The 25,593-nt window shown below is 40.3% G+C and overlaps 3 protein-coding genes across 4 annotated transcripts in view; all 3 read right to left on the bottom strand.

The window, feature by feature from the left end:
* Positions 1-887: 887 nt before the first annotated feature.
* LOC108014162 (low choriolytic enzyme) lies at positions 888-1,849 on the bottom strand. The gene has a single exon (XM_017080196.4). It carries the CDS (start codon positions 1,798-1,800, stop codon positions 928-930), a length of 873 nt encoding a protein of 290 aa, XP_016935685.3. The 5' UTR covers positions 1,801-1,849; the 3' UTR covers positions 888-927.
* A 943-nt stretch (positions 1,850-2,792) lies between these two features.
* On the bottom strand, positions 2,793-19,750 carry LOC108014163 (protein fem-1 homolog CG6966). The gene is made up of 5 exons (XM_017080197.4): positions 18,937-19,750; positions 5,816-6,176; positions 4,883-5,483; positions 3,803-4,589; positions 2,793-3,742 (listed from the first exon to the last, which is right to left on the bottom strand). The coding sequence occupies exons 1-5, from the start codon at positions 18,994-18,996 to the stop codon at positions 3,557-3,559; spliced, it is 1,995 nt and encodes a 664-aa protein (XP_016935686.1). The 5' UTR covers positions 18,997-19,750; the 3' UTR covers positions 2,793-3,556.
* Positions 19,751-20,467: 717 nt separating this feature from the next.
* The window catches only part of LOC108014157 (uncharacterized), a 35,021-nt gene continuing 29,895 nt past the window's right edge, over positions 20,468-25,593 (bottom strand). The window contains exons 8-10 of one of the 2 annotated variants that reach the window (XM_065867099.2): positions 25,321-25,470; positions 25,080-25,260; positions 20,468-24,817 (exon numbers count right to left, since the gene is read on the bottom strand). In XM_065867099.2, the coding sequence (XP_065723171.2) occupies positions 22,212-24,817; positions 25,080-25,260; positions 25,321-25,470 (2,937 nt within the window). In that variant the 3' untranslated portion in view covers positions 20,468-22,211. The remainder of the gene's footprint in view (positions 24,818-25,079; positions 25,261-25,320; positions 25,471-25,593) is intronic. The other variant, XM_036818072.3, reaches the window with a different exon arrangement.

Here is a 25,593-nt window from a genome sequence, read left to right as displayed (position 1 = left end):
ATGTAAATATATTTAAACAGATTATATTTCTCCAAATGCTATGATAACATATGAGTACAAATATACCAAGAAGAATTACAAAAATTTTGAGTTCTAAAAAGTTTTTGATATTTCTAGTGTATAGATAAACAGATTTATATTTACGGTTAAGAAACTTTAACCTACTTTAAGGGTCCGAAAAATTCAGAAGAAATTTCAAATGCCCTTTAACTTACGAATGTATTTCTTCGTCATTATGATGACATTTCTAAGAGCCTTATCAGCTATAAAAACCTTTGTTTTAATGCTCAAGCCAGGCATCACCATTCTGTAAAGAGTTTAGAGGTGGGTGGACACTGGTCATGGGAGTGAAGAAGATCAAATAGGCAGCTCCAGACACTCGGCCTTCTTAAGCACTTAGTGCACATTAAGTGCCAGGGATTTGGATTGTTTGCTGCCCAGCCGCTTGGCCCCATGCCCAATCCGTTGCAGTTCCTTTTCAGCATCCGAAAAACCCTCTTTCTTCTTCAACTGCTCCTTAGTCTGCTTCAAAGTTAACTGACACTTACACTTGCACTTCTGCGAAATCAAATGCATTCGCCTTGGCTTTGGGTTTGGATTTCTTTTTTTTGTTCGAATGACTACCCATTTCAAGAGGCTGGAAAACGCTTTTCCCAAAAGATTGGCAATTGGAGATGAGACCTTGAAATAAGTTTTAACTAATGGTTAAAGATTTAAACAGAGATATAGCATTATTATTAAGAAAACTCTGTTGGAAGTATTTTATAAGATAAGTTTCATATGTGGTTGCCCAAAAACCAACCAAATATATAAAGACACTTCTTTTTAAAATAAAATATAAAATCCTCTCACCCATTTAAACACATTCTCTTTAGAAGCCTTACTTTTATTTACCAATCCCTTTCCTAGCAGGTATTTTTTCCAATCTTAGCACTTGTACATAAGTCGAATTTTGGTCCAATCGCCCTCGGAAGGACCCCGCACCTGACCCATTTCCCTTTCCACAGCTTTTCCCTCGATTAAAGCCCGAATTGTTGGCTTCGAGGGATCCTTGGCGAAGGCGGTTTTCGAATAGTGCATAACGCTCTCGTAATCATATGGGACATCGAAAGTGGTTGTCTGATCCATGGCCATAAACTGCGACCAGTACTTCCTCGGGATATTATCATAGTCGATTTGCACGTACTGGTCGCGATCGGGACGACTTTGCTCGTGGAAAAGTCCCAACAAATGGAGTGTTTCGTGTTGGATGACAGCCGGCATGGTGAGGCACTTCTCATTTAGGACGACTTCGTGGGGACCAAAGGATAAAGGTTGATAGCCCACTCGGGTTCCACACATATTAGGCGATTTCTTGAAGGACACATATCTTCTGCCTGAGGGCGGGGATCCTTCGATCTCCTCGAACTGCACGCAGGTTTGTTCTCCAAAACTAGACATGGCTGTCCTTACATTGGCCACCTCCTGTTCATTGTAGTCCCCAGATATTCGGTAGTATATCTTGTTTCCAGGCCAACGTTGCAGCGGTGATGTCAATGCATTTCGGGTCTTGGCCTCCGCCTGCTCATCATCCACATGGATCTCATTATAGTAGTTCTCGTAGGACTCGATCCCCTCGGAAGCCACCAGGATGGGCCCGAAAAACACCGTTAAAAGTAGATATAGGACTGTTTGAAGGAACATTTCTTCACTTTGTGACCAAACTTTAAAAGTAAAGCTGCTTTTATACTCTTTATTTAAAATAGTTATCAGTTTTATTTCTGTCTCGAAAATATTCTTTAAGGTTTTACATACATACATACAGACAATTCAAAGACACGCAAACAAAAACACATTCTTCAGCACAAACCTTAAACACTGTGCAACAAAAAAGCTTTCAATTAGTTTAACATTTTTCAGATTAAGAAAGTAAGTTACGTTTTTTCGAAATTAGCTAACCATTTTTTGCTGGATAAAAAAAATGTCGAATCTATATTCAGTTCAGTTAACCTATTTTAATTTTCTAAGGAAATTGTTGCTCTTAAGGAAGGTTTTAAATAACAAACACAACTTTATCGAACTTATTAAAAAAATGATCAGCACTTTGTTGCACAGTGTATTTAGCCATAAACGTTTCCAGACTAAAGCCTGCTCTCCATTAACAATCGTAGTTTTAATGGAGCCAAGTTCGACTTTATCCGTTCGAAAGACTTATATGGCTAGGGTTGCGATTCCGCATTTGCATAGCTTAGCATAGATACAATAATTAAACGTTTGCATTTGCCTTATGTATGCACATCGAACTGCATTACACTACACATTGGTGGCTAGAAAAATTTTGTGGCTTTGATTTTCTGCATAAAGCTAACAGCCATCTTAGAAATTTATTGGTACCCCCTTGAAATATGAATATTCAGCCGTTCTAGAGCTAAAATAGGCGAGTTCTAATTACATTATAAACTAGATTTCTATGATAATTTGTATAACAAACATAATGAATTTGCTAAGTATGACAATCTCAATTTTCCTCGAATTGAAGTAAAACCAAAAACATTATTATCCAATTTTTAACAATATATTTTTCTAGCCACCAGTGTATTTTGTCATGCATTTCAATGCTCCTTCTGCAGTTAAAAATCCTCCGATAAGCAAACTTTGCACATATTCCAAAAGACCCATTCCTGGGATCAGAATACGCTAATATATACACATATAGATATCGTATATTAAGGTTTTGCATTTGGGTTCTTTAGGTTAGTGCTATTTTGCTTTGGGTTTAGTATGTTTAATTCCAGGTATAAACCAATAGTTGATTATTGTTGTTAATTACAGTTTGTATATTTCCAAAACTTCGTTTTCTCGTTTATAAACAAACGCATCACTAAGACGTGAGTTGTGGGTGGTGGCCGGTGTTTTTTTTTTGTTTTTTTTTTATAGGTATTGTGGTTTTTGGATTTTCCGTGGCTTGGGCCTGATTGAAGCAGCGTTGAGGAGTCACCGGCTATGTGCCAGATAATTAAAATTAAGCCGCTCAATCATGCCCAGGCTTTTGGTCATATTTATAGTAAAAGTACATACAATATTATTTTAATCATAAGTCATACAAAATAGAGTAGCAAGAACACATAATAAAAAAAGAAAGTTTCAACACATTTCGCAAGCAAAATTCAAAGACAGCAAATCATCTCTTCTAGAACTTTTCATTGCGTTGCTTCGGTTGTCTGCCTGATTTCTTTTCTATTGGCTTCTGTTTTGTTATCGTTGTCAGTTGTAGTTATCGTCCTGATCCGTCGATTCAGGCACTTCGCTTGCTAACATCACAAATCAGTTTCCAGTTTCCAGTCGTTAGTAACGATCTCGTCCATTTTCACTTTCACATTTCCTTCATTCAGCATAGTTTCGAACTCTCTCTCCATCTCTAAATATACATTAAATAGACGGTAGTCATAGTAGTAGTAGTATTTAATGGATGCTTTTGTGGATGGCGGGCGGGCAGGCGGTTGATCGATTGCTCGAGTGAGTGATTGAGTGAATTGAGTGCTTGACTCTCGTCCAGTCCTCGTCCCGATCCTCGTCTCTAGTGCAGCTCGATGAACTCGTACAGGGTGGCTGGCACGGTTCCCTCGTAGCGTATGTCATGCTTCTTGATCGTCCTTGCGGCCAGGCACGCCAGCGTTGTGTACTTCATCGGGTCGATGATCTTATGCATGGGCGTAGGGGCCAGCAGGCTCTCAAACGTCTCGCCAGCATAGTTTTTGGTGTCCTACAGGAAGAACCACAATATTAGTAAGCTTTTCAGGACTGCCTTTGATACCATACTCACCAAATGGGCTCCGCCCTCTAGCAGGATGTGCGACAGTGGCTCCACATAGGGCTGCATGGTGGCCAGGTGTAGAGGTGTGTTGCCCGCCTCATCGATGGCATTCGGATCCGCTCCCACCTCCAGCAGGGCCTTCGCCAGGGTGACAGAGGGGAACTGGCAGGAGGGATAGCGACCGGCCAGCGTGCCCTCCCGATAGCAGGCGTAGTGCAGGGCTGTGCGGTCGAACCGGACGCGAACCTTCAAGCGATTCAAGCGGTACAGGGCACCCATCACTTGGCGACGCATCTCCGGATTGAGGGCGTCTGTGTCCAGCAGGGAGCTCAGCAGACAGCCTATGTGAATGGCACTTATCATGGTGCGACTCAGGGCATTTGGATCGTGGTTGCAATCGTGCTGATGCGCCGAAAGCAGCGTCGTTGAGGAGGAGGAAGATGAGGATGAGGAAGCCGAGCAGGATGGCGATTTGTCAGCTGCCGGCAGCTGCTTCTGCGGTTGGTGCTGGTCCTTCTGCTGCTCCAGCGTGAAGGCCTGACCTCTCTCCACCTCTTTGACAGCCTTATAGAAGATGGTCAGCATGCCGTCCGCTTCGATCGGCGGAACCACTCGACCTCTGGGCAACAAACGGCCCGCCTCCACCAGCATGAAGCTAAAGAGCTCGGCGAAAGACAGCAGCGAGGATTGCGTCATGGGGCTAAGAGGCTGCAGGATCTTCTGCTGCATGGTCAGGGCGTAGGACCAGAGTTCGATGCAGCGGTCAAAGCGACCTGCGTCCGCATAGTGGGCACCCCTGCGAAGATAATTCAAATGGGTTAATAATAAGTTCAAATTTAAGAAATTTACAAACCAATTTTTATATGACTCATAAAAAATACAAATTTGTGGACCATTTCAAATAGTGATTAATGAATTAGTCATTTCTAAACATATTCTGTTATAAATTTTATGATACTAGTACTAACGAATATTAATGTTTTAACGACTACATTTAATACTCAAGAATAACAAACATCAGATCATACATATGTATTAACAGTCACTTTACAGCTCCCCCAGTTTTAAAAAACAAAGTATTTCACCCACCTAAATCGGATGTAGTAGCTGGTGTCCGGATGCGTGGGTCCCAGGATGCGCTGTCTTATGACCAGAGCCTGCATTCGCATCTCGTCGGGGTCCAACACCATCTCCTCCAGCTCCTCCACGCTGGTCACCTCGCGAACCATCTCGTAGGCCGGCACTGGTTCCTGAACCTTCTTCTCCAGCGGTGGCTCCAGCGCCCGTTCCTCCAGCGCTCGCCGCCACAGAGTAAGTGCCGCTGCCATGTCCCTCTTCCGGTCCACATACGTGGCTCCCAGCAGTTCCAGAGCGTGAATCCTCGACTCCCTGCTCACGCAGGGCAATGTGATAAGGTGCTCTACGATGGGCATGTGACCGGTGACACTGGCCGCCAGCAGCGGCGTCATCCCGTAGAAGTCCACGTCCATGGTGGCGCCGTGTTTGAGCAGCAGCTGGAGGATCTGCAGGGATCCCGACTCGGCGCAGTCGTGGAGTGCCGTGTTGCCCTTCACACTGCAGCGGTTGACGTCCGCATTCAGGGAGAGCAGATACTGGGCGATGCGGAAGTGGCCCTTGTAGCAGGCGATCATCAGGCAGGTGTGGCCATGTCGGTTCGCCACCTCAAAGTCTGTGGTATAAGAGAAAACAATTAGCACTTGTCTTGGATGAGAGTAAAAATAGGGCAAACTTTAAAACCTGTTCCAGTTATTATTTATAGGTCATAATTAAATGCAAATATAAACTTTATTACTTGAAAATATGAACACATTGGCTATTTTAATCCATTATTATCCATTATAGAAATATACAATTTAAATTGTAATTCCTAGTAGGTTGTACTGGTTTTTAGAAAATAATAAATGGAACATTTAGAAACTTGCCTTTGTATATAAGAATTCTGGAAGTCATGATCATACTTCACTTCAAAAACTCTTGTTTACTTAATATTCAATTACTCACCCGCTCCGTGGTGCACGAGGTATTTGACGATCTCGTAGTGTCCGTCGAAGCAGGCGGCTCTCAGCGGAGTCGAATTCGTCCTGGTGGTGCTGTTCACATTCGCCCCCCGGCGGACCAGCATCTTTACGATGCCCAGGTGGCCGGCGGCCGCTGCGCACCACAGCGGTGGGGCATCCTCGATGGGCTCCCCGTCGAAACTGACCGATCCCACCTGCTCCACATTTGCCCGACACTTTGTCAATAGGTATTCTACAATGTCGTAGTGTCCGTTGCGGCAGGAGATGACCAGCGGGGTGGCTCCGTTTACTTTCGCCGAGATCAGACTGCCCACTTCGCCGGAACTTTTGTTGTATAGGGTGGCCTGAAAAAAAAGAGGGAGAATATCTGGGTTAGCTTTGCACTCAATTGGGGCATAAATTGAATAATGAAATTTATGACGAGTTCGTTATCAGAAAATCCATTCATTTGCGCAGGGCAAAAAAACAGTCTAAAGTGCATTATGCATGGAAAATGATTTAAAGTTGTAGTTCATATGACCTATGTGATTCATTTTCAACAGAAAAATGTTTACCAATTTAAAATCAATTTAGGATTTCTCTTCTTTACTGGCAATATTTTTTTTATTAATTGGTTTTTATGCAATGTAGAAATACTTTATAATGAACAAAACAATGTGGACCTTATCAAATTCCCCCATATCAGTCCCTGGCTAGTCGTTTAAACACATTGCTTTGCCTGATACCAATCGAAACCAAACAAAAATTCCCATAAGAAACAATTTTTATTTAATCATTAAATAAATACGATAATAATTTATTACTGCTTTCAAACAAAATGATGACGAACAAAGCGAATTGCTGGTTGAGCGTGAAAAAAAAGCTCAGGTGGCCTGAGCTCTGGAGATAACAAATGGGTGGGGAGGTTACGAGTGAGAGAGGAATCCGAGAGATATAGACAGAAATCAGCTGGGGAATAAACACATATCAGGTCTCTCTCTTCAGTTGCCCAGCACACGCCGATGATTTTTATTGTATGACAGCCGCCTTGCCTCCCATGCCAATTCGAAATTGAAATTCATTTATGTCAAACGTGTTTCATTTTCGCTTCATAGTATGCTAATTATGTTGTTTGCCAGCGCGTGCAGGGGTGGCGGTAGGCGGAAGAGGGGTTGATGGGGGGCGGTGGGTTGGTTCTGGTCGCCAGATTGGCTATGACGAATAGAATCAAGCTGCAAAGGAATCAACAACGCATTTCCATTTAATTCATCTAAGCATATTCAAATCATTTCCATATATCTACACAGTAAAACTCTTTTCTAAATATTCTATTATAACTTTAAATTAATACATCTAATAATCCTCATTACTTCAGTGATATACTTTTCTTTCTAAGCACTAGTTAATATTAAGGAAATAAAATGTATTTAGACCAAAAACCTTGACTATACCGTATCAATTCAACGAGACGACAGCACTTTCCACCTATAAAACTCAATTTGAGCACTCGTCCATATGTCTGTGTCACCTAAAAATCACCCCCCAAACACTCCCCAACCACCGCCCCTGTCTACTTAGAACCAGAAACGAGATAGGAACAAAGAGGAGAAGCCAAGATAAAAGATGCCAGCCAAAAAAGAGGGGAAACGGGGGAGAAAAGACCTTGTGAATGCCGCACGGCTTTTTTGATACAGTCCAACCTAGAATATTCGACGTCCCCGAAAATTTGAAAACATAAGAATATTATATAAAGTATCATGAAAAAAACAACCTATTTTTAAAGAAATTTTAAATATATATGTTTTTTATTTATATATACTATTCATACTTTAATTGTATTTAATCTAAGAATAATTAACATTATTATTAAAAAAATTATTTATTCGTAAACATATATTTAAATGCATATTATTTCTAGTCACGGGGGTATTTAGATCCCCCACTAACTTTTATTTTTCTCTATATTTTTCCCCAGAGGAAATCGTTTCCTACTTTCTGCAAAGAGAACCCCCTCTTGGCCAATTCGCCTTGTCTCGATATTATTGCCATCGTCACTAGACAGCCGAATTCTTTGTTTTGACCCCTTTAATACCCCTCGCCTACCCGACAATCAACGCCTCGTGCGCGTGACAAGGAAAAAATAACATTAAAACAAAATCAAGAGAAAGCGGTGAAAATGCAAAATAAGAAACAATTTTGGCAAGACTATTAAGCGGAAAACGTATTTTGAAAATTCAGATTATTGGGAAGTCTTTTCGGCACAACAAGTGCAAGCGCACAAACAAATTGAACAATGAGAATTACGCATTAATTTTGCATTTAACGCGGTGCGAAAGCAAAAGCTGAATATATATTTATATATTTATATTTATGTTACAGTGTCGCGTCATCGGCGATTCCATTTTATTGGCTACTGAACTTTTCGCTTTCGCACCCGGGGGGAAATTGATCATCACATCAGCTGGTCTGTTCTTTTCCGCCTTCCGATCAATTATGATTACGACTTTGACAGCCATGAATCAGCTTTATGTCTGGGTGATACGAGAACTCACAGTGAGTTTATATTGGAAGAACACGGAAAAATAATCTCCAGAAAGATCTACATACTTGACTTGAAGCATTACCCTCACGATGTTCTTTGAAATAAAAAAAAATACAATCTCTAGGAAGTATATTACTTCTTCATCAGATTACTTGGAATCTTATAAGTACTTAACATTAAACGTGGCATATTAATTATAGCAATTAACATTTGAATTTTTAAACATTTAAAATAGAATCACATCCTAAATCTTTAGGATTTCTATCTATTTTTGACATTTCAGTAAAAGGTTGTCAGAACCAGTTCTCCAAATTCCTAAACTAAACTAAACAAAGCTATAAATATTTGATTTATAACATTTTTCAGATCTTTAAACACTTTAGGAAGCCGTAATTATTGTGATTACTCCCCCAGTTCACTTAAAGGTACCTTGAAAATGACTTTATTTTAGCCCAGTGTCATATAAATTACTCATACCATTGTATCACTGGTTTTTCTTTTCCTTTTTTCTCTCTTTCCCTCTCCATATCTTCCTTTTAGCCATTATTTAACCTTGTTAGCCAGGTCCGAAGCCGAAAAAGCTTCAAACGAAATGAAAAGTCAGTCTGACAATGGAGGAGGGCAGTCCGTGTGGCCCCAAAAGCCAGCGGCACGTGAATTGTGGGCGGATCGGCTGGGGTGGGGGCGTGGCAGAGGTTCGGGGGGGCTGGATTGGGAGGTAGCAGAAGTAGGGAAAATCAATCTACATTATGCTTACAATACTTATGACCCCGTCCGTATTGCCTCGAAAAAACGGAAATTCAATCAAGAAATCGATTCCAATTCTGGGAAACTCTTCACTTGCTAAATGTTTTAGTTCAGCTAATTATGCTAAGTAGGCAAAGGTTAAAACGATAGAATATCAAGTAACAGTGGTAAGCAACATTCGGTTTTTTGAGTAAAAAAGTAAACATGTAAACATTTTAAGCACTCGTAGGTTCAGAATTTGCAAGAATCAAAAGGCCCTGCTCATGAATATTTATTGGCTAACTCAGTTTGCTTTGCAATAAAAAACCATTAAGTCCTCAGCCTTTATTTACAAAAGATTTAATCCGACAGTATCCAATATGCACTCAAGCACTAATCCAATATTTATTTTAGCCCTAGCCCAAAAGTAACTTGTAGATTTTAACACATGCATGTAATTCATATTTTAACAAGATTATATATTGTTTGCCAACAATAGTTTGCCATTACAAAAATTTGCATTTGCCATTCTACTTCAACAGGTATGTGGAAACCACAAAAACGCATTCCCCCCAGAAATTCTTGTTTATTTTTCCAAATAATTTCGAGACTCAGAGAAAATCCCAAAAACCAAAAAGTTCCCCCGCAGAGAAGATGAATGAATGGCAAAACAAATATACTAAAAGTCTGAATGCAACGGGCCAAGTTAATTTATGTTTTTTAAATTCCTATAATTTACCTTGTGCCGGAAAAAAAAGAAATGTGAAAATTTCACTTCCACAAAAAGTGGAAATAAATTTCATTTTAATTTGTTTGTCTGTTCCTGGCTTGTTTCGCAAATTGGGGAAATGTAAAACAACAATTTCCCAAGGTAATCTGTTGTTTTTGAGCACTTCACATATTTGTTCTCGGATTTTCAAAAGGAGAGTGAGTGGAAACACCTTGGGGCCCCGTTTACCGCTATGCACAAATGTCAAGCGAAAACGGGCCTAAACACTGCTATTAAATTAAGGCAGCAACACGAACAAACAAAAAATTGTCCGTTTCCGTGTAATAAACAATAAACAACTTTCCATTGTTGTTGCCAAGCCACTGTTTTTAGCCTTTTTGTGTTGGGCTGTGTGAATTGTTAGTTGTTAGTTTGTCTTTTCGCTTTGCGATCAATTTTCAGCTTTGACCGTTGGCCATATTTCCATATCCCCCCTCCATTCATACCACCATAAGTCCCCCTCTGATCCACACACGCATAATTTATTATAATTTTGACATTGAACGAGTTCAATGTCGATGATATGCAAGTAGACAACTCGAACCTCAAGTTCAGCCGACTTCAGACTTGGTCATCACACTCCAATATAATTCAATTTGGGATGCCGTTCGACCGATCAACCTACCGACCATTCAACTGAGAATCGACATTCGATCGCTTTTTTGGGGGTCTCGGTGCCCGGCATTCAAATCAGTCAGTCAACGTCAGACCTGAAGTATTTGGTTTATTTGTTAGCTTAGCCGCGACTGCGCGACCGGCTCAAGGGTGACAAAAGCCAAACTTTTGAGCCATAAATCCCAAATGAGCCAAAATGACCAGTAGTCGATAGAGCTGCACAAACAGAAGCCCGGCGAAAAGCATTGAAACAAAGCAGGAAGAACAAAAGCACTGCAAAAATAGATGTTTTAAATAAATATTTATTCATACTTTTCTATCTTTTTTTCAAGTTTTTTTTCTTTTCAATAAGTAAAATGTACCAATACAATAGTTAATGCTTCCAACCCATTGAATTGTTAATTTAACCAACGAAATGGTTACTATTAACAAAAAATTACGCACAACTTACCACTTTATGGTAGTTTTACTATTAAATACTAAATAAAGCAACAATAAAATACTAGTGACTATTCTTAATAGTTGTTAACCTTTCTTTACAGTGAGGTAACTATCCATGTTGGTAGATTTTACTCTTAAAATTTATTTGTGAGTATAATTTTGGTTTTTTTTTTAACCATATCAACCTTTCTTACAGTTTCTAAACTACCATATATTGGTCAATTTTACGCATAACATTTTTGTGTGTAACTTAAGAAAAAAGGTCTGAGTTATTAAAACCTACATATTTAAAACTGTAAATATTTTAAGTAACACATTTTTGTTTCGAGTGCAGCGATCTGGAAAAGTCAATATCGGACTGCGCAGCCGCAGCATCATCGTGAGATTTTGAGGTCAACGGTGATTTTAACGGAGCATCTCTGAGGTGAGGCCTACAAAACTGGTTCAATGAAAGGGTTCACATTAGAGCACTGCCGCCAGTGTCAGGGTCAAGGTCTTTTGAATGTCTCAGGGTGTTTGGATAAATGGAAAAATACTAAATCATTAAATGAAGCGTGGAAAAGTTTAAAAGGGCTCCTCGAGTTGCCATAAAACTTAGTCTTTATCAGTAGACACACGCTCGTATATCGGGAGTACTTTGTATTTTGTTTTAAGGAGATAGGAATCTTAAGGGAGCTCTTATTTCGCTTGGCAAACATAAACACTGATAGCAGAGGGGATTGAATTCGAGAGATAAGTCCACTGGCACTACTTATAAGCACTGAATAAACTCTTCCTCATCTTTGTGGCTGGTTTTTGCTCTTTCAGATGTATGATTATATTCCGCAAATTTTTTTATGGAAGCCCACACGGGAATCGGACTCCTCCAGTTTGTTGTTTTAGTTAATCGTGCGATGAACTTGACTGCCTGGATCGTAGAACAAAACAAAGTGGCAAATAAAAAATAAATACAAAGTAAATGGGTTTAGTGGGGTCGAAATGTCGATACCCTACTGATTTACGGATATATTGGGTGTTTATGGTCATCATAAAACATATAAACACGATAAAACGGGATAACAAGTGCGGTAACAGAAAAAATCAACAAAAGCCTACACATTTATGGGTGTACAATAAATAAAGTTAAAAGATAAATCTGAAATATGACTCAAAAATTACTCGTCTTCGTGTTGTAATCTAAAAATAAGATTTCATAAAGAAGGAAACCGTATAGAAATTATCCCATATCCTAATCGCCAAGGGTAATATAAAATATTTAACTTGAAGAAATTATTGGCCTGTTAGATATCAAAATGTTTTTGTCCACTTCCCCTTTGTCTTTCGTTCTCCTTGTGGATTTTATTTGGCATCGTAAATAGTTAAGATGGGCGATAAAAGTGCACTGAGCGAAATAATAATTGGCTACGTTTCTAGGCTGCTCAATTCACAGTCATGGTTAATTACGCGGGTTGTTAAACTTCAAATCCGGATGTCACCTTCAAGAAAATATAATTGCTTTTTGAATGATTATTTGCATTTACTCTCTGTTTCGTTGTTTTACTGTCTGGCAAATATTTCGTTTGGCCCAAAGAGGTCAGTGAATTTAATGACACTGAAAGTGTCTGGCACTCTTCATAATTGATTTCTAAACGAACTTTTTTTGACTTTTCTCATTTTCTAGACTATTTACCCAATCAATTGTTAAGCTTTTGTTATGAATACATTAGCTTTAAAATATTATTTACTTATTTCAAGCTTTATAAGGCGAAACGCTATGATGCAACCACGTTCCAATTTGAAAATATACAACAAATTGTTTGTAGCCGGCCAAATGTTTAGCTTAATTACGAAGTTCTACTCGGTTATTTGGCAACTTGTTTTAGCACTTCCTAATGCCACGTTTCACTCTATATAGCGATTGCATAATGGCCAAAAGCTCGCCAAAAGTTGCAAAACCATTCTTAGGCTTCAAATATGGTAAGACGGGCCGCACCGAAGTTTCTCGATTGCCAAACAATCGGCGTAGGAATTCTAAATGAGTTTCTTGCAGTGCAGAGACCAAAACAAAAGAACGTAAGTTTAATTCAAGAGTAAAGACAGGAATATATTCAGGCTTCCCCGTTGAAGAAAAGAACGCACGATGATAAAGTCAAAGAACGCTATCATTATATACAGACAAACAGAACACGCATTGGGTTCAAAATTGTATCCATACTCGTATGTTTCCCGATCTTCGGATTCAATTGTATGGCTATCTTTGTTGCTGTTGATTGCCCTTCCTCGTTTTTTATTTGTTGCTGTTGTTCAGCTGGTAAATACATATATGTATTACATAAAAAATACGCAGCTGTTGAGTAAATGGGATCGTTTGTTTTGGATATAATAAAAACAATATTGTAAACTCATTAAGTAAGTTCATAGGAAAAAAATGTTTTGGTACCAACTCTTAAACCAAATTGTTGATTAAAAACTTAAGATACATAATACATTTACAATAGATTAAAATGTTAGTCAGGAAATATATTTATAAGCCTAGTAAAAGATTTCAATACTTCATTAAACAAATATTTCTATATTTTCGAATCAAAGTGTATTAAAATAGAAAAATCGTTTGGTACCAACTTTAAAACATAATTCTTAATAGGAACTTAAGACTGAAATATACCATATGTTTAGATATTAATCGGAAAATACAATTTAAAAGTATAATAATAGATTTCAATATTTTTTAGAAAAAATATATTCTATATTTTTGAAACAAACAAAATGTATTGAAATAGAAAATAATCTTTCAATACCAGCTTTAGACGAAAATTGTCCATGAGAATTTAAGAGTGCAATATAAATACTTCTTAAAAATTACTTAGAAAATATTACTTAATTTAAAAAAAAAAAAACTGGAACCGCTTCAATATTTTTTCTAGTGCATTTCTTTATGTACTCGATGATGTCGGTAAACATTCTCGAACTTACAGAGACCAATGGCCACAAAGCCAGCGGATGACAAAGACCACATCCACCATCACCATCACCATCGTCATCACCATCACATCCACAGAGAATCGGAGTCAAAGCAAACCAGCCAGATTGGCTCTGACCTTACACACACCATTGAGAGCTAATAATCAAGAAGCAGTTAAATGGCAAGCAAGTAGAAAAATAAAAATATAAAAGAAGCAGGTCCCCCAGCTTCAACTCCACTCGGCTCAAACAATATTGAAAAAAGACAACAAAAAAACAGACATTTTCGCAGTTTGAGGTTAGCCCAACAAACGAGCAAATTGCAAAGCACAAGAATCAACCTCAACCCCAAAAAAAATAAAGAGAAACAGCTGTTGACCAACTAAAAAATTCACTTTTTCGGTTTTTGCATAAAGCCAAAAACCAAACGAAGAGCGAATAGGGTAAAACCAACAACAAAGTGTACATCGAATTATCTCAAATGTTGTGCCTTGGCAAATGTTTTGAAAACGCTCGAGAAACGCTGCCTGATTGGAGTGTTTCTTTGAGAAAACGTTTTCTTCAATTCGATTGGACTTTTCGGGCTATGTTTTGCATGTAATTAAAAGCACCATAAGAGCAATACTACTACGAAATTAATGAGACTTGAGTAAGAATAATTATTCAGTTTCCGTTAATTGCTTATCGTTACAAGGTTAATCAATAATGACCAATTTTAATAAAACGATTGGGTAATATAGATAGTCAAGAGCAATCCACTATTCATTGGTAATTGCTTACATGTAACTTTTAAATTGCACAAGCATTGAGCTAAGTTACAAATCAGGATTTATTTTTACCTTTTAAGAGGTGATATAATATTATACACATGTGTTTCTTAAAAGCCAGAATCCATTTCAAGAGCACTGAACCCTAGCTTTCCTAAGGTGAGCAGTAATTAATTTAATTGAAACCTGTTTCAGTATGAATTAGTCATTGAACCTAAGATCCGTTCTTGATAAAAAACTGGCTTAAGGGTTAGAGTTTACAAGCATGCCATTAAAAACAATCCATTTGAATACACTCAAACTGGACTGTTACCTTAAATGCATTTAGACATGTTCATGTAAGTTATAGAGAAGTCAAACTGGCAAGGGGCTGGAAAAGTTATATAAATAATGGGGTTACGTTAATTTATTGGCATTTCATAACGACAGTTATGATATAGCAGAAATATGCGGTAACTGTTCAGTTAGTTATAATACTTATAGAGATAGTTATAGAATACTTGGTTTCATTTAAGTCATAAACGTTTGGTTATAGATCTCACCCACTTCTTTGACTCTTTACCTGCTTTGCTAACGGGTTTCTATAAAGTTTCTAAAAAGTTTCATAGTTATCTGGCGATCTTCGGAGTTGGTCTAGTTCCCCCTATCCACCCTCAACCCCATCAATCATTCGATCTGGCCCCATATCACGTAGAGCTGCGAAGACGAAACAAAGTGGGGAAACACGAACTCAAAGAGGGAAACGAAAATGAGAAAGAAAAAGAAGCCAAGAAGAACGAAGAAATATTTTGTTGTGTGTACTCAACTTTAAGTGGCACTTCAACTTCGTGTACGGCGTCCAACTCTTCGGTGAGGTGTTTTTATTTTTATTTTTATTTTTTTTTGCCGTGAGCAGGGGAGTCGCTGGGGCATAGGCGATGGCAAAGGGGGTTTTCTTATTTTTGGAACAAACATAAACAACGGCGAGCAAGAAAAACCAGTTCTATGGGGCGAAGGCTAGAACATGTTGCACGTCGCACCGCCAAGCAGGTTGCCTTTGCCTCGCAGCCTCTCCCCCAATCGCATTTGGAGCATTGAGTGCAGCAGCCCATACACAAAAGCTATTTCGGGGCACACATGTACATAGGTGTATATTCTGTATTCTATATTTTATTTATTTATTCCATTTGCAGGGGACAGCACACACACTTCAACTCGCAACCCAAAAAACTCACACCCCTTGAATGACACATTTCCAGGGTCGAGCCCCGGCAGTCAGGAAGTTTGACGAGACCAACAATAACTGAACTCGAACAGGAATATCCAGCTCGTGATGCACTGATCAAAAAAGTAAGGAAGTGCTATAAAAGTTATCTTATGAAAAATACAGTTGGAAAATCATTGGAACTTTTGGGATGCAGTTTGTTTAGCTCAAAAAGAAAACATAGCATTCATTCTAATTGTAGTTTTGGTTATAGTATCAATAATAAATGCAAATTCTATATCACTTACAATATATCTTTGCACATATTTTAAAGAATTTTTTTTAATGTTGGGTTTTCTGTATTGATTCATGTTTGGCTATTGATGAACTGATCAAAAAACTTTGGGAGTGCCACAAAAATGACCTTATAAGTGTTACAGCTCGAAGATCATTGGAACTTTTGGGATGCAGTTTTCTAAGCTCAAAAAGAACACATATCATTCATTTCAATTGTTGTTTATGCTATCGTTTCATCAATAATCCAAATCCTAAATCGTTTACATTATATCTTTGTACATATTTTATAGATTTTTTAACTAACCCTATGAGTAATGAGTGATATTATTGACCTAAGGGTTATTTTTTCCCTGTGCAGAGGGTCGAGCCTTCCCAATCGGAGTGATTGAACGCTTTCAAGGATGATTGTCAACAGCAGCGGTTGTTGCAGAAGGAAGCCGAAAAGCGCGAGGCAGAAAACAAAGCCAGCGGAATGGCTCTTTGTTCCCAGCCGATCAGCATAATAATAATTTCAATAAGCAAAGTGCGTTCGTTTGGAGGCGTTGCTGGGGGCAGAATCTCTATAAAAAGGAAAGAGAGGGGTCGTCGGGGGGAGAAAGAGACGGGGCGAACTGCTCCGGCAAGTGACAATCGCGGAAGTAAACCGCCGCTGACGACGTGATTTCAGCTGTTAAAATTCGCTGGCGTTATTAACGTGTTCAACAGCAACGTGGCCCAAATGCAAAAACAACGTTCAAATAAAATGGTTAAAAATACCTGCTACGCATTGGGAGCAGTCATCGGGTGAGAGCCACAAAAACACACAAATAATAACAAACAGCGAGTGTCTGAGCCGATAAGATAAGACCGTCAAAGGAAATGAATCAGGGTGGGGGAAAATGGGAAAATTGTGTGGGGGAAAAATAAAGAAAACCAAGCGAAGGCTTTGTAGATTAATTCTATAATTATCATTGGGCACACTCAACATTTGCTCTAGAAATCTACCAGTTTATTTATAAAAACAACAGATTAGAATTTTTCGTATATTTTGGAACCGCCCTTTGGCTTTTTTTAATACAATAACATGTCAATAATTGTTTGATAAGACATTTTCTTTAGGCTGTTGTCTAAAAATATTCTTTACATAAATTCGGAAACAATAATATAACCAATAATGTGAAGTTTTGTTTCATTTTTAATGTTAGTATCATGGTCTGATCCCATTACATAATGCATATAATTCCACTTGATTTATGCGACCTTCGACTAATCCAATTGCCTTGTCAACAAGAAGTTTTTTAATTGCTTTGACATAAAATTACTGCTTCGAGCAGGAAAGGTTTTTCTAAACAGAACTATTCGAGCGGATTTACATTTCCCTCGGCTGAGCCCATTTCCATGTCATGTGTGTATAATTTTGTGAAATGCCTGGCCCAAGTACATGCGAAACATGGCTGTGCTAAACTTAGAATCAAACACACACCACTGGGACCCGCACAGTCGTACTAAATAATAAACACCCACGAGAGCTGTAGTTTGAAACAATGCAAAAGTGGGGGCCAAATGCCAAGCGAGGCTTCAATGCAACAGCGCCAATTGCAGCCAGTTTCTGCTGCTGCTGCTGCTGCCTCTGTTTGTGTTTCCATTTAATTTTCTGCCTTCATTCCACGGTGTGTGCCAATGTCAAGCTGCCTCTTTAGACAGATATACATGGATGTGGATGTGGATGTGGATGTGGATGCCATGCCATGCCAGGCGGAGCTTAGGCCCGGGCCCAAGAACTTTGGTTATGCAAAGAGTGCCGCGGGTCTTGCAGTCGCAAGCAAAAGTTTCCGATCCGATACGCCCACAAACACGTCCAGCCAAACATATGTATTTGTTATTGTCTTGCGCCGAATCTAAACACTTGGCTAGTTATTAGCTATGAAGTAGAGGAACTACTATATCACCACTAGCTAAATTGAAGTAACAAAAAAAACTGGGTTTTGTAGTTGTATTATGAAAATATTTTATTGGGAATATTTAAAATCCATTTGTCAATCATCTTAATGTCAAGCAATGAATTCGCCATTTCTGAATGCCATTTTCTTAGTTCCAAATTTCTTGAAATGACACCAAACTATCAAAACATTTTTTTCTTTCATATACATATTTTCCTTTTCATATATAAAAAAATGGTTCTCCTATGTTATAAATCTACTCTACTCTAATAGATATTTTTTAATGGAACTAAACTTTTCAATATATTAAAACATTTTTTTTTTAACCCCCAGAGGTACATCCTCTCGCCCACATTTTAAACTAAAACTAGCTTTCAAGCCTAGAAAACTTATAGAAATGTAGAGCTTAACATGTACTTTTAGTTTAAAGTGCGGAGGAGATAAGTGTTTCAAATTAAACCATCTACAATGATATAATAAATGGCTCATACCGAAAAGACTACTAAAGTTTTGATGAATAGATAAGTAAATCGACACTCTTACAAGTTATATTCAACTCAAAGAGGTGGGAAAAATGTTCAAAAACTCTCATACAAACATAATTTCTTCATAATTTGGCTTTTTTCTGGCCAGATTTGAACATGGGGCCCAGCAACAGCGCTGGAACACATGCGCGTGTACGGCTTAGCTCGCATGCGAGTGTGTGCGTGGCGGGAGAGTGTGTGTGTGTGGTGAGCGAGAGAATTTTATTGATTAGTCACAAGGCTAAATAAGCTGCCCAGTTTATTGAGCAGCTGAGATGGAGATTTCTAACAACAATGACAATAAGAATCTAGCAACTTTCCAATTGGACGACCAAGTGCAGGTGGAATCCCAATTCCCAAATGCCAATTCCCGAAACTGGAAGCTGGAAACTCGAAACTCACCTTCAATTGCGCCAAATTGTTGTCCCTCGCCGCGTTGAAAACAATGAATTTGTAATCCATTTTGTGAGTCAATTAGTGGGCACAAATGCCGCAGAAACCCGCTCGTTGAAAATTAATGATTTTCCTTATTGTTTGGCGGCGAAAAGAGATTATTTTATTTTGTTGTTTCGCTTTGCTTCTTTCTCCGCCTTCGTCAAGAGAAAGAGAAGAGAGTGGGTGATAGAGAGAGAGAGAGAGGAAAAGAGCGAGCGAGATTCTTGAGGATGCTGTTGCTGTTGTTATTTTTCTGTGGTTATTTTTTTTTCTAGTAATTTATTTTGATGTGTGGTCGTCGATTTTCTGCACAAAAGAAGAACTTTCCAACCGAGCGAATATATAATATGTAACGATTGCGTTTTCGCCGTACTTTTTATTGCTTCCGTGTCTTCCTGGCAATCGTCGTATTACATATATCTTTTTGCGCACTTTTCATTCGCCTTTTGTTGTGTGGCGATGGTTTTTTGGTTTTCGGGCCTCAGGAAGACGAAAATTTCTTTCTTTCGCTGCGCTTCGAATTCGATTTTGATTCCGGGGTCGTTAAGATTTTAATTCTTGCTCTCTAAGGCGGTTACTAGAGCATTTGGCGGGGCACTTTTCCGATCCGTTGCGATTCCACACTATTCAGCACAAACTCAAATCCCTTCCCGAGTTTTTCGAAAACTCGTCCGACAGCCAGGAAAGCAAATCGATTTGGGTATGTGAAACTCTTTGAAATCGCTCACGAAGAGGCGCGCTGTTTGAACCGTCCCGCCCGAGTTTGGAAAATAAAATGCCTTTTCCTCAGCAATGGGCTGTAAATTTTTTCTCTTCTCGCGCTTGGGATTTTGGGATTGGTTGAGGTATTTTTATTCGGTGCGGGCGCGGTCACACTTTTGGGGTATTTTTCTTCGGTGCGGTCACACCAGAAGATTCTCGAAACAGATTTTTCATTTTGGGTAATATCGATGTTCTATCGAGTATCGAATGTTTTGCCATTGCTAGCGGCCTTTTCTTTGATTTCGCGGTATTTTTATAGAATGCGGTCACATGGAATTTCTTCTCTAACATTTCTGTTCGAGAACTGTCATAAAGGGGTTGGAACTTTGCTAAGCAAAAATATAATTGGTAACATGTCCTCGCTAACTGAGTTCCGTAGCAAGAAGCTATTAAGAGGTAGAAAGAAGTTGGTGCTACCAGATCGAAAAAAATATAACTCATTTCCTTGGAAGAAGAAGAATGCATGGCGGGCATTTAATAATCATGAAACTTATTTTTAGCTTTATATTAGAGGAAGTCTTACAGGGTTTTTTACTTGCATATGTCCCTCCCTTAATTAATTAATTATTCAAGGGGGTGGATTTTTTGTTAAAAGAACACATTAACTAAGAAGATGTTGTCTGGTTTGAAGGATCACGTTAATGATGTTCTTTTTTAGCTCGAGACGGTTATCAGGGAATCCCCAATGAAGTCCTTCTTATGAGGAAACATTCCATATTGATAGATCGTGAATATGTTTATTTTACTTTGGTTTATTTATTGAATTTATCCCATACAATTTCATATGCATTTCGAATTTGTTTTCCTCAAATCATAAACAGTTACATTGTTTTACATTGTACATTTGATTATGTTTTTACTTAATGTGTACTATTATTTTAGTTCATATTTGTATAATTCTTGTATGTATATATCATATGGTTATTTTTATTATGCATACGTGTGTGCTTGCTTCAACAGAAATCTCCAAACAAAATGAAAACAATTATCGATTAGTTGTATTTTAAACGGATTATTCTTTAGCTTCTGCCCTCTTTGATTAATGTTTAATCATATTGTATTCAATAATATGTATAATTAGTTAAAGCTACAACTTAGTGCGCATTCTTGTACTTCGCCAACAACTACAACAAAAGGTATGACACATAAACAATAACAAAAAAGTTTATCGTTTTCTAACAACAACGAACGTATTAAATAATCCTGTTAAAACATTTGTTGTTAAACAAAGAAAATGTAAAAGTTTTATCATCAATAATTATTTTTTTTGCTTTTACTTTTCCATTTTTTTTTTATATCACAAGTTAAAATTTTGATTATTGTTTGGTCAATTTTATTATAATATTTATATATAGTACTTGTATATTTATGGTTTTAGGTATGTGTGTAAATTATGTACATAAGAAAATATACTAATAGCATAATTTAATAAACATATTCCGTTAGATTCTCATATAAATTGGTCTATATAATCAAGTCATGGTGTTTCATTAAATTGGTTTCATGTTTTTTAGGGTGAGGAATTGGATCGGGTTCGGGTTCGGGTTCTGGTTTTGGGGATTGGTATACAGAGCAGTTCTAAGGATTCGAGTGTGATATATGTATAAATATAGTTAAAAATAGTTGATTTTTAGGAGATTACATAGAAATTCGAGTTAGTTGCATGCGTTAAGTTGAGAGAGTTTCTTTTTTTTAATTTTAGAATATTTAATCGTTTTTTAATTTAAGAAATATTTTTTTATAGAGTTCGTAGCGATGTGTGTGGTATTTGTTCAAGGGATAGAAATATATATTTTTCGATATGGTGCCTAAGATAATATTGAGCTAAACCGAGCGATGATATGGGATTACTTATTTAATGGAGCTTAAAAAATTGGAAACCTTTCTATTTAGTTGAAGAAATTCTTAAGAAAAGTAAAGGAATGGATCATAATCAGAAGAACCTTAAAATATTATTTTAAAGGATACAAATTGATATGTTATACCTTAACGAAGTACGTTTAAATGGGTCAAAAAGATGAATTTTAAGATATGTAGCATAGAGGTCCCCTGAAAACTATCGCTGCGATTAAAGTTTATTTTCACTGCGATATGTATTTTGTCCTATAAACTATATCTCTAAGACCCTTGAACAAACCCCACCACACCGACACCGAACCCCTCGTTTGAGCTTCCACTTTCCGGTTTCGATATTAGTCGCATGTGAGGATTAAGCGTGGCTAAGCCTAAAGAGCCATCAGACCATTGATTCTCTGACGCGGCCCCTTACCTGTAAATTAGTTTCGAAAGATGTATTTTTGGATATATATATATATATATATGCTTGGGGGTTGATGTATATCCATCTAGACGTAGGTGGTGCAGGGGGATTTACACATGGACAGACGAGCATGCGTTGTGGTTTCACTTTCCGTTCTGTCTGCTGGTGCTTCGATTGCTTCGATAGCTTCTCCATTTGCGCCTCCTGCGATCTCTCTGGGTTATGGGGAGAAGACGCGCAGGGATCTCAGCAGGGTGGCCAGGACATTGGCCAGGCACTCGGCCTGCAGGGCCAGCTGTCCAGCGCCAATGGGTCCGATCTCAACGCCCACCAGCTCCCTAAAACTGCTTGCCACATCATGAACTTTGAGCACTATATTCCGGGTCTGCAGTGGCGCCGAAGTGTGCCTGGTCATGTCCTGGGCCAACTCGGTGATCCTTCTAATGGCCGTCAGGCAGGAGGTGAGGTGCTCCGGCAAAGTTATCAATGTCATGTCCGACATGGAGGCCACCAGGAACTTGCTGGCTGTGACCAAGGCCAAGGTCTGTTCGGTCAACTCGTTGCGGGCACGCTGGAACTTCTCCTCGTCGATGGAGGTGCCTCCCCCGGCCGCCTGGGCCACCGAACACTGGGCGGCCACCTGGTCCAATTTGATTAGGAGTCCAGCCATTGCCACATCCGTTTTGGCCAGCAGCGCCTCGCCATCAATCAGGTGACCATTTTTGAGGAACAACTTCTCGCCATGCAGCTGCTGCGGTTTCTTGGGGAGCAGGGGAAGAGTTCCCGTTCCGTTCGATTGGTTCAGATGGGGCAGACGGACGGTGGCCGGTATGGGTGGTGAATAGTGGTGGGCAGGTGGTTGTGCAGATCCAGGTGATGAGGTGTTTGGAGTGGGATTCACCCCGTTCGAGGGACGCGGGCGATTGGCGATGGGCGGCAGTGGGGGTTTCTTGGGACCACCACTCACCAGGTTTGTGGAATTGCCAGGCACACTCCCGTCCAGCGTGGGACTTCCCCTCGGCGGCAGTTGTGGTGGACAGAGCTGCTCCCTCCTCTCCTGCGGCTGCATCATCACTGGGCTGGCCGCAATCCTCACCTGTTTTTTGGGCGAATAACGCTGCAGTAACTCGGCACTTTTCGGTGGTCTTGCCGGCGGCGGAGATAGCTGCTCGGAAGTGGGCGTCCTGGGAGGTGGTTGCACTTCCTCCTCCTCCGGCTGCTCCTCCCTCTTGCTGGTGGGACAGCAGCTGAACTTACTCTTCCTCTCCACGGTGGCATACTCGATGACATGCGGTGAGTGGGCACCGCTGTTGCCATTGGCCACCGACTGGAAGAACTCCCTCTTGGCCTGCACCGAGTTGCTATAGAGGCACTCCGTTTCCGCCGGTTGTTGCACCACCGTGACCTGCTGTTGCTCCAGATTCGGGGGTGGCGGTATTATAAACGACATTATCTCCTCGGGTGTGAGTTCCTTGGCGGGCGTGGCCTTCTGGGTGGGCGGTGCCACCATTATTTGCTGCAGGAAACTGTCCAGCTCCTCGGCCTTGCCCTCGAAACCCTTCGGGGGAGCGGCATTCATCAGGGATAGCGAGTCCAGCTCATCGGGCGTCTGGGGTGGCGGAATGGCACGTAGATCTATAAGGTCCGTGTCGGTCTCGATGAAGGTGTCCTCCCTCACTTCGAAACCATAAATCTCGGACAGCTGGCGGGCAGCCACATCTGTGTCCGCCGTTGCCGCATTACTGATCTCTTTCAGCTGCTGGAGGTACTCCCGCAGGTTGTAATCCTTGGTCTCCGCACCAAAGTGCGTGCCATCGGGACTGTGCAGGCCGAAGCTGCTCCTCTGGGCGAGCTGCTGCTTGACTGGTGCTCCTAGTGCTGCTCCTGATCCTGCTGCCTGAAGTAGCATCATCTGCGGCCTCCTGGCTGTGGGCGATTGGGCAGGCGAGGCCACCGACTCCGAATCACTCTCGCTCTGGGAGAAATCAGTGCCCAGGGCCTGCAGATCACTCAGCAGCTGACTGAAACCATTCAGTTTCCTCTGCGGACGCGGACTGGAGGTGCTGCACAGACTGGGTTTCCGCTTGGGCGTGGCTGGAGTCGCCGGTGCAGATGTAGAAACGGGTGCCGTTTCTGGAATGGCGTTCAATCCCTGGGTTATGCCACTCAGCTCGTGGTTAATGGTCTCCGCCAGGAGCGTTAGGGAATCACTGTGCTTGAGAGGATGTCCTGGGGGTAGGGTCATTCCTGGTCCCAAAATCCCTCCACCCTGCGACTCCTCCGTGGAGGAGACCTTGCTGCTGTTGAGACTATCACAATCCGAGTCGAATTCCAGCATGGCCACGCCTCCTCCTCCTCCAACGCCTCCGCCTCCCTGCTCCTGCTCACTCAGATATTGCTCGGAGGTCTGAACTAGGTGCTGCAGCTCCTGAACCCTCCTCAGCACCTGCTCGTTCTTGGCCTCCAGCTGATGGCTTCCGGAGTGACTGCGTCCCTCGCAGTAGTTGCTGCCACTGCTGTCGCTCAGCCCCGAATCCTTGGCCGCCTCCTCCAGCAGCTCGGTGGCCATCACACTGTGCAGGTCCAGATCCATGGCGTAGGGCAGCGAGGCTGGTTGAGCCTGAACGGAGGTCTGCTGCTGGAGCTGAGCTCTCTGGACCAGCGGATGGTAGGGCGGCGCCATCAGGAAGTTGACGCTGTGCGCCCGCGTGTGGAAGGGCAGCAGGTAGCTCCATCCCGCGGGGAGCACCGTGTGCTGGGACAGGAAGCCGGGCGAGTTGTCCTCGTCGTTGGGCTCCCGTTCTCGCAGAATATTTAGTATGTTACCTGGGGCGAATCAGAAAATATGAAAATTATTTTGTTAAACAAATTCTTGAAATTCCTACATTAAGAACAAACTGTTCTCAATTACTTTAATCTTGAAAAACTACAAAAAGATTGGACTACTTTCTTTTTTCTTTCAAGATCACTTCTCCTAGAGACTACTTTTATCTCTAGTTGAAAAAGATTTTACTTTCAACTCTATTTATTTACGAATTGGCAACGTCTTTTTCGTTCTTAATTGTTCTCAGTCTTTTATATTCCTCACCTGTGAGCAGTCGATAGTAGCCTCCAAGGACCAGACTAAATTCGCAGCCATCTCGATCCTCCATGATGAACTTCACAGCCCGATCCCCGAGCATGAATATGGATACACTGCAGGTGACGTCGTCCTCGCGATTCACCACCACGTGGGTGAAGTCCTCGATGGCGGAAATAGGTTGGGGCTGCTTGGAGACCCAAACTAGTTATAGAAAATTCCACTTCAAAGAGATTCCCGATAGACTCACCACCGAATTACGGGCACTGGATATCTGGCTTAGTCCAAAGCGCGGACTCACCAGGAGGACGCGCTCGACGCCCTCTCTTTGGTTTGTGCTGAAACATTTGGCTCCATAGCTGGGTAAGCTAGCGATTATATCTAGATAATGGAGTTTGGCCTGGAAAAGAAAAGGTATTTTAATAATTTTCAATTCAAGTATTGCCTTTTTATTATTATTTATAATTAAATATTTTCAGGGCTTGTAGAATTTTTAATCATTTTTTTATAAAGATTTGTTTAA

Source organism: Drosophila suzukii, chromosome 3, assembly GCF_043229965.1.
Source record: "Drosophila suzukii chromosome 3, CBGP_Dsuzu_IsoJpt1.0, whole genome shotgun sequence".
In the NCBI taxonomy this organism is placed as follows: Eukaryota; Metazoa; Arthropoda; class Insecta; order Diptera; family Drosophilidae; genus Drosophila; species Drosophila suzukii.
Note: the sequence above shows the minus strand (reverse complement) of the source record. Positions and strands in the feature narration are given on the sequence as shown.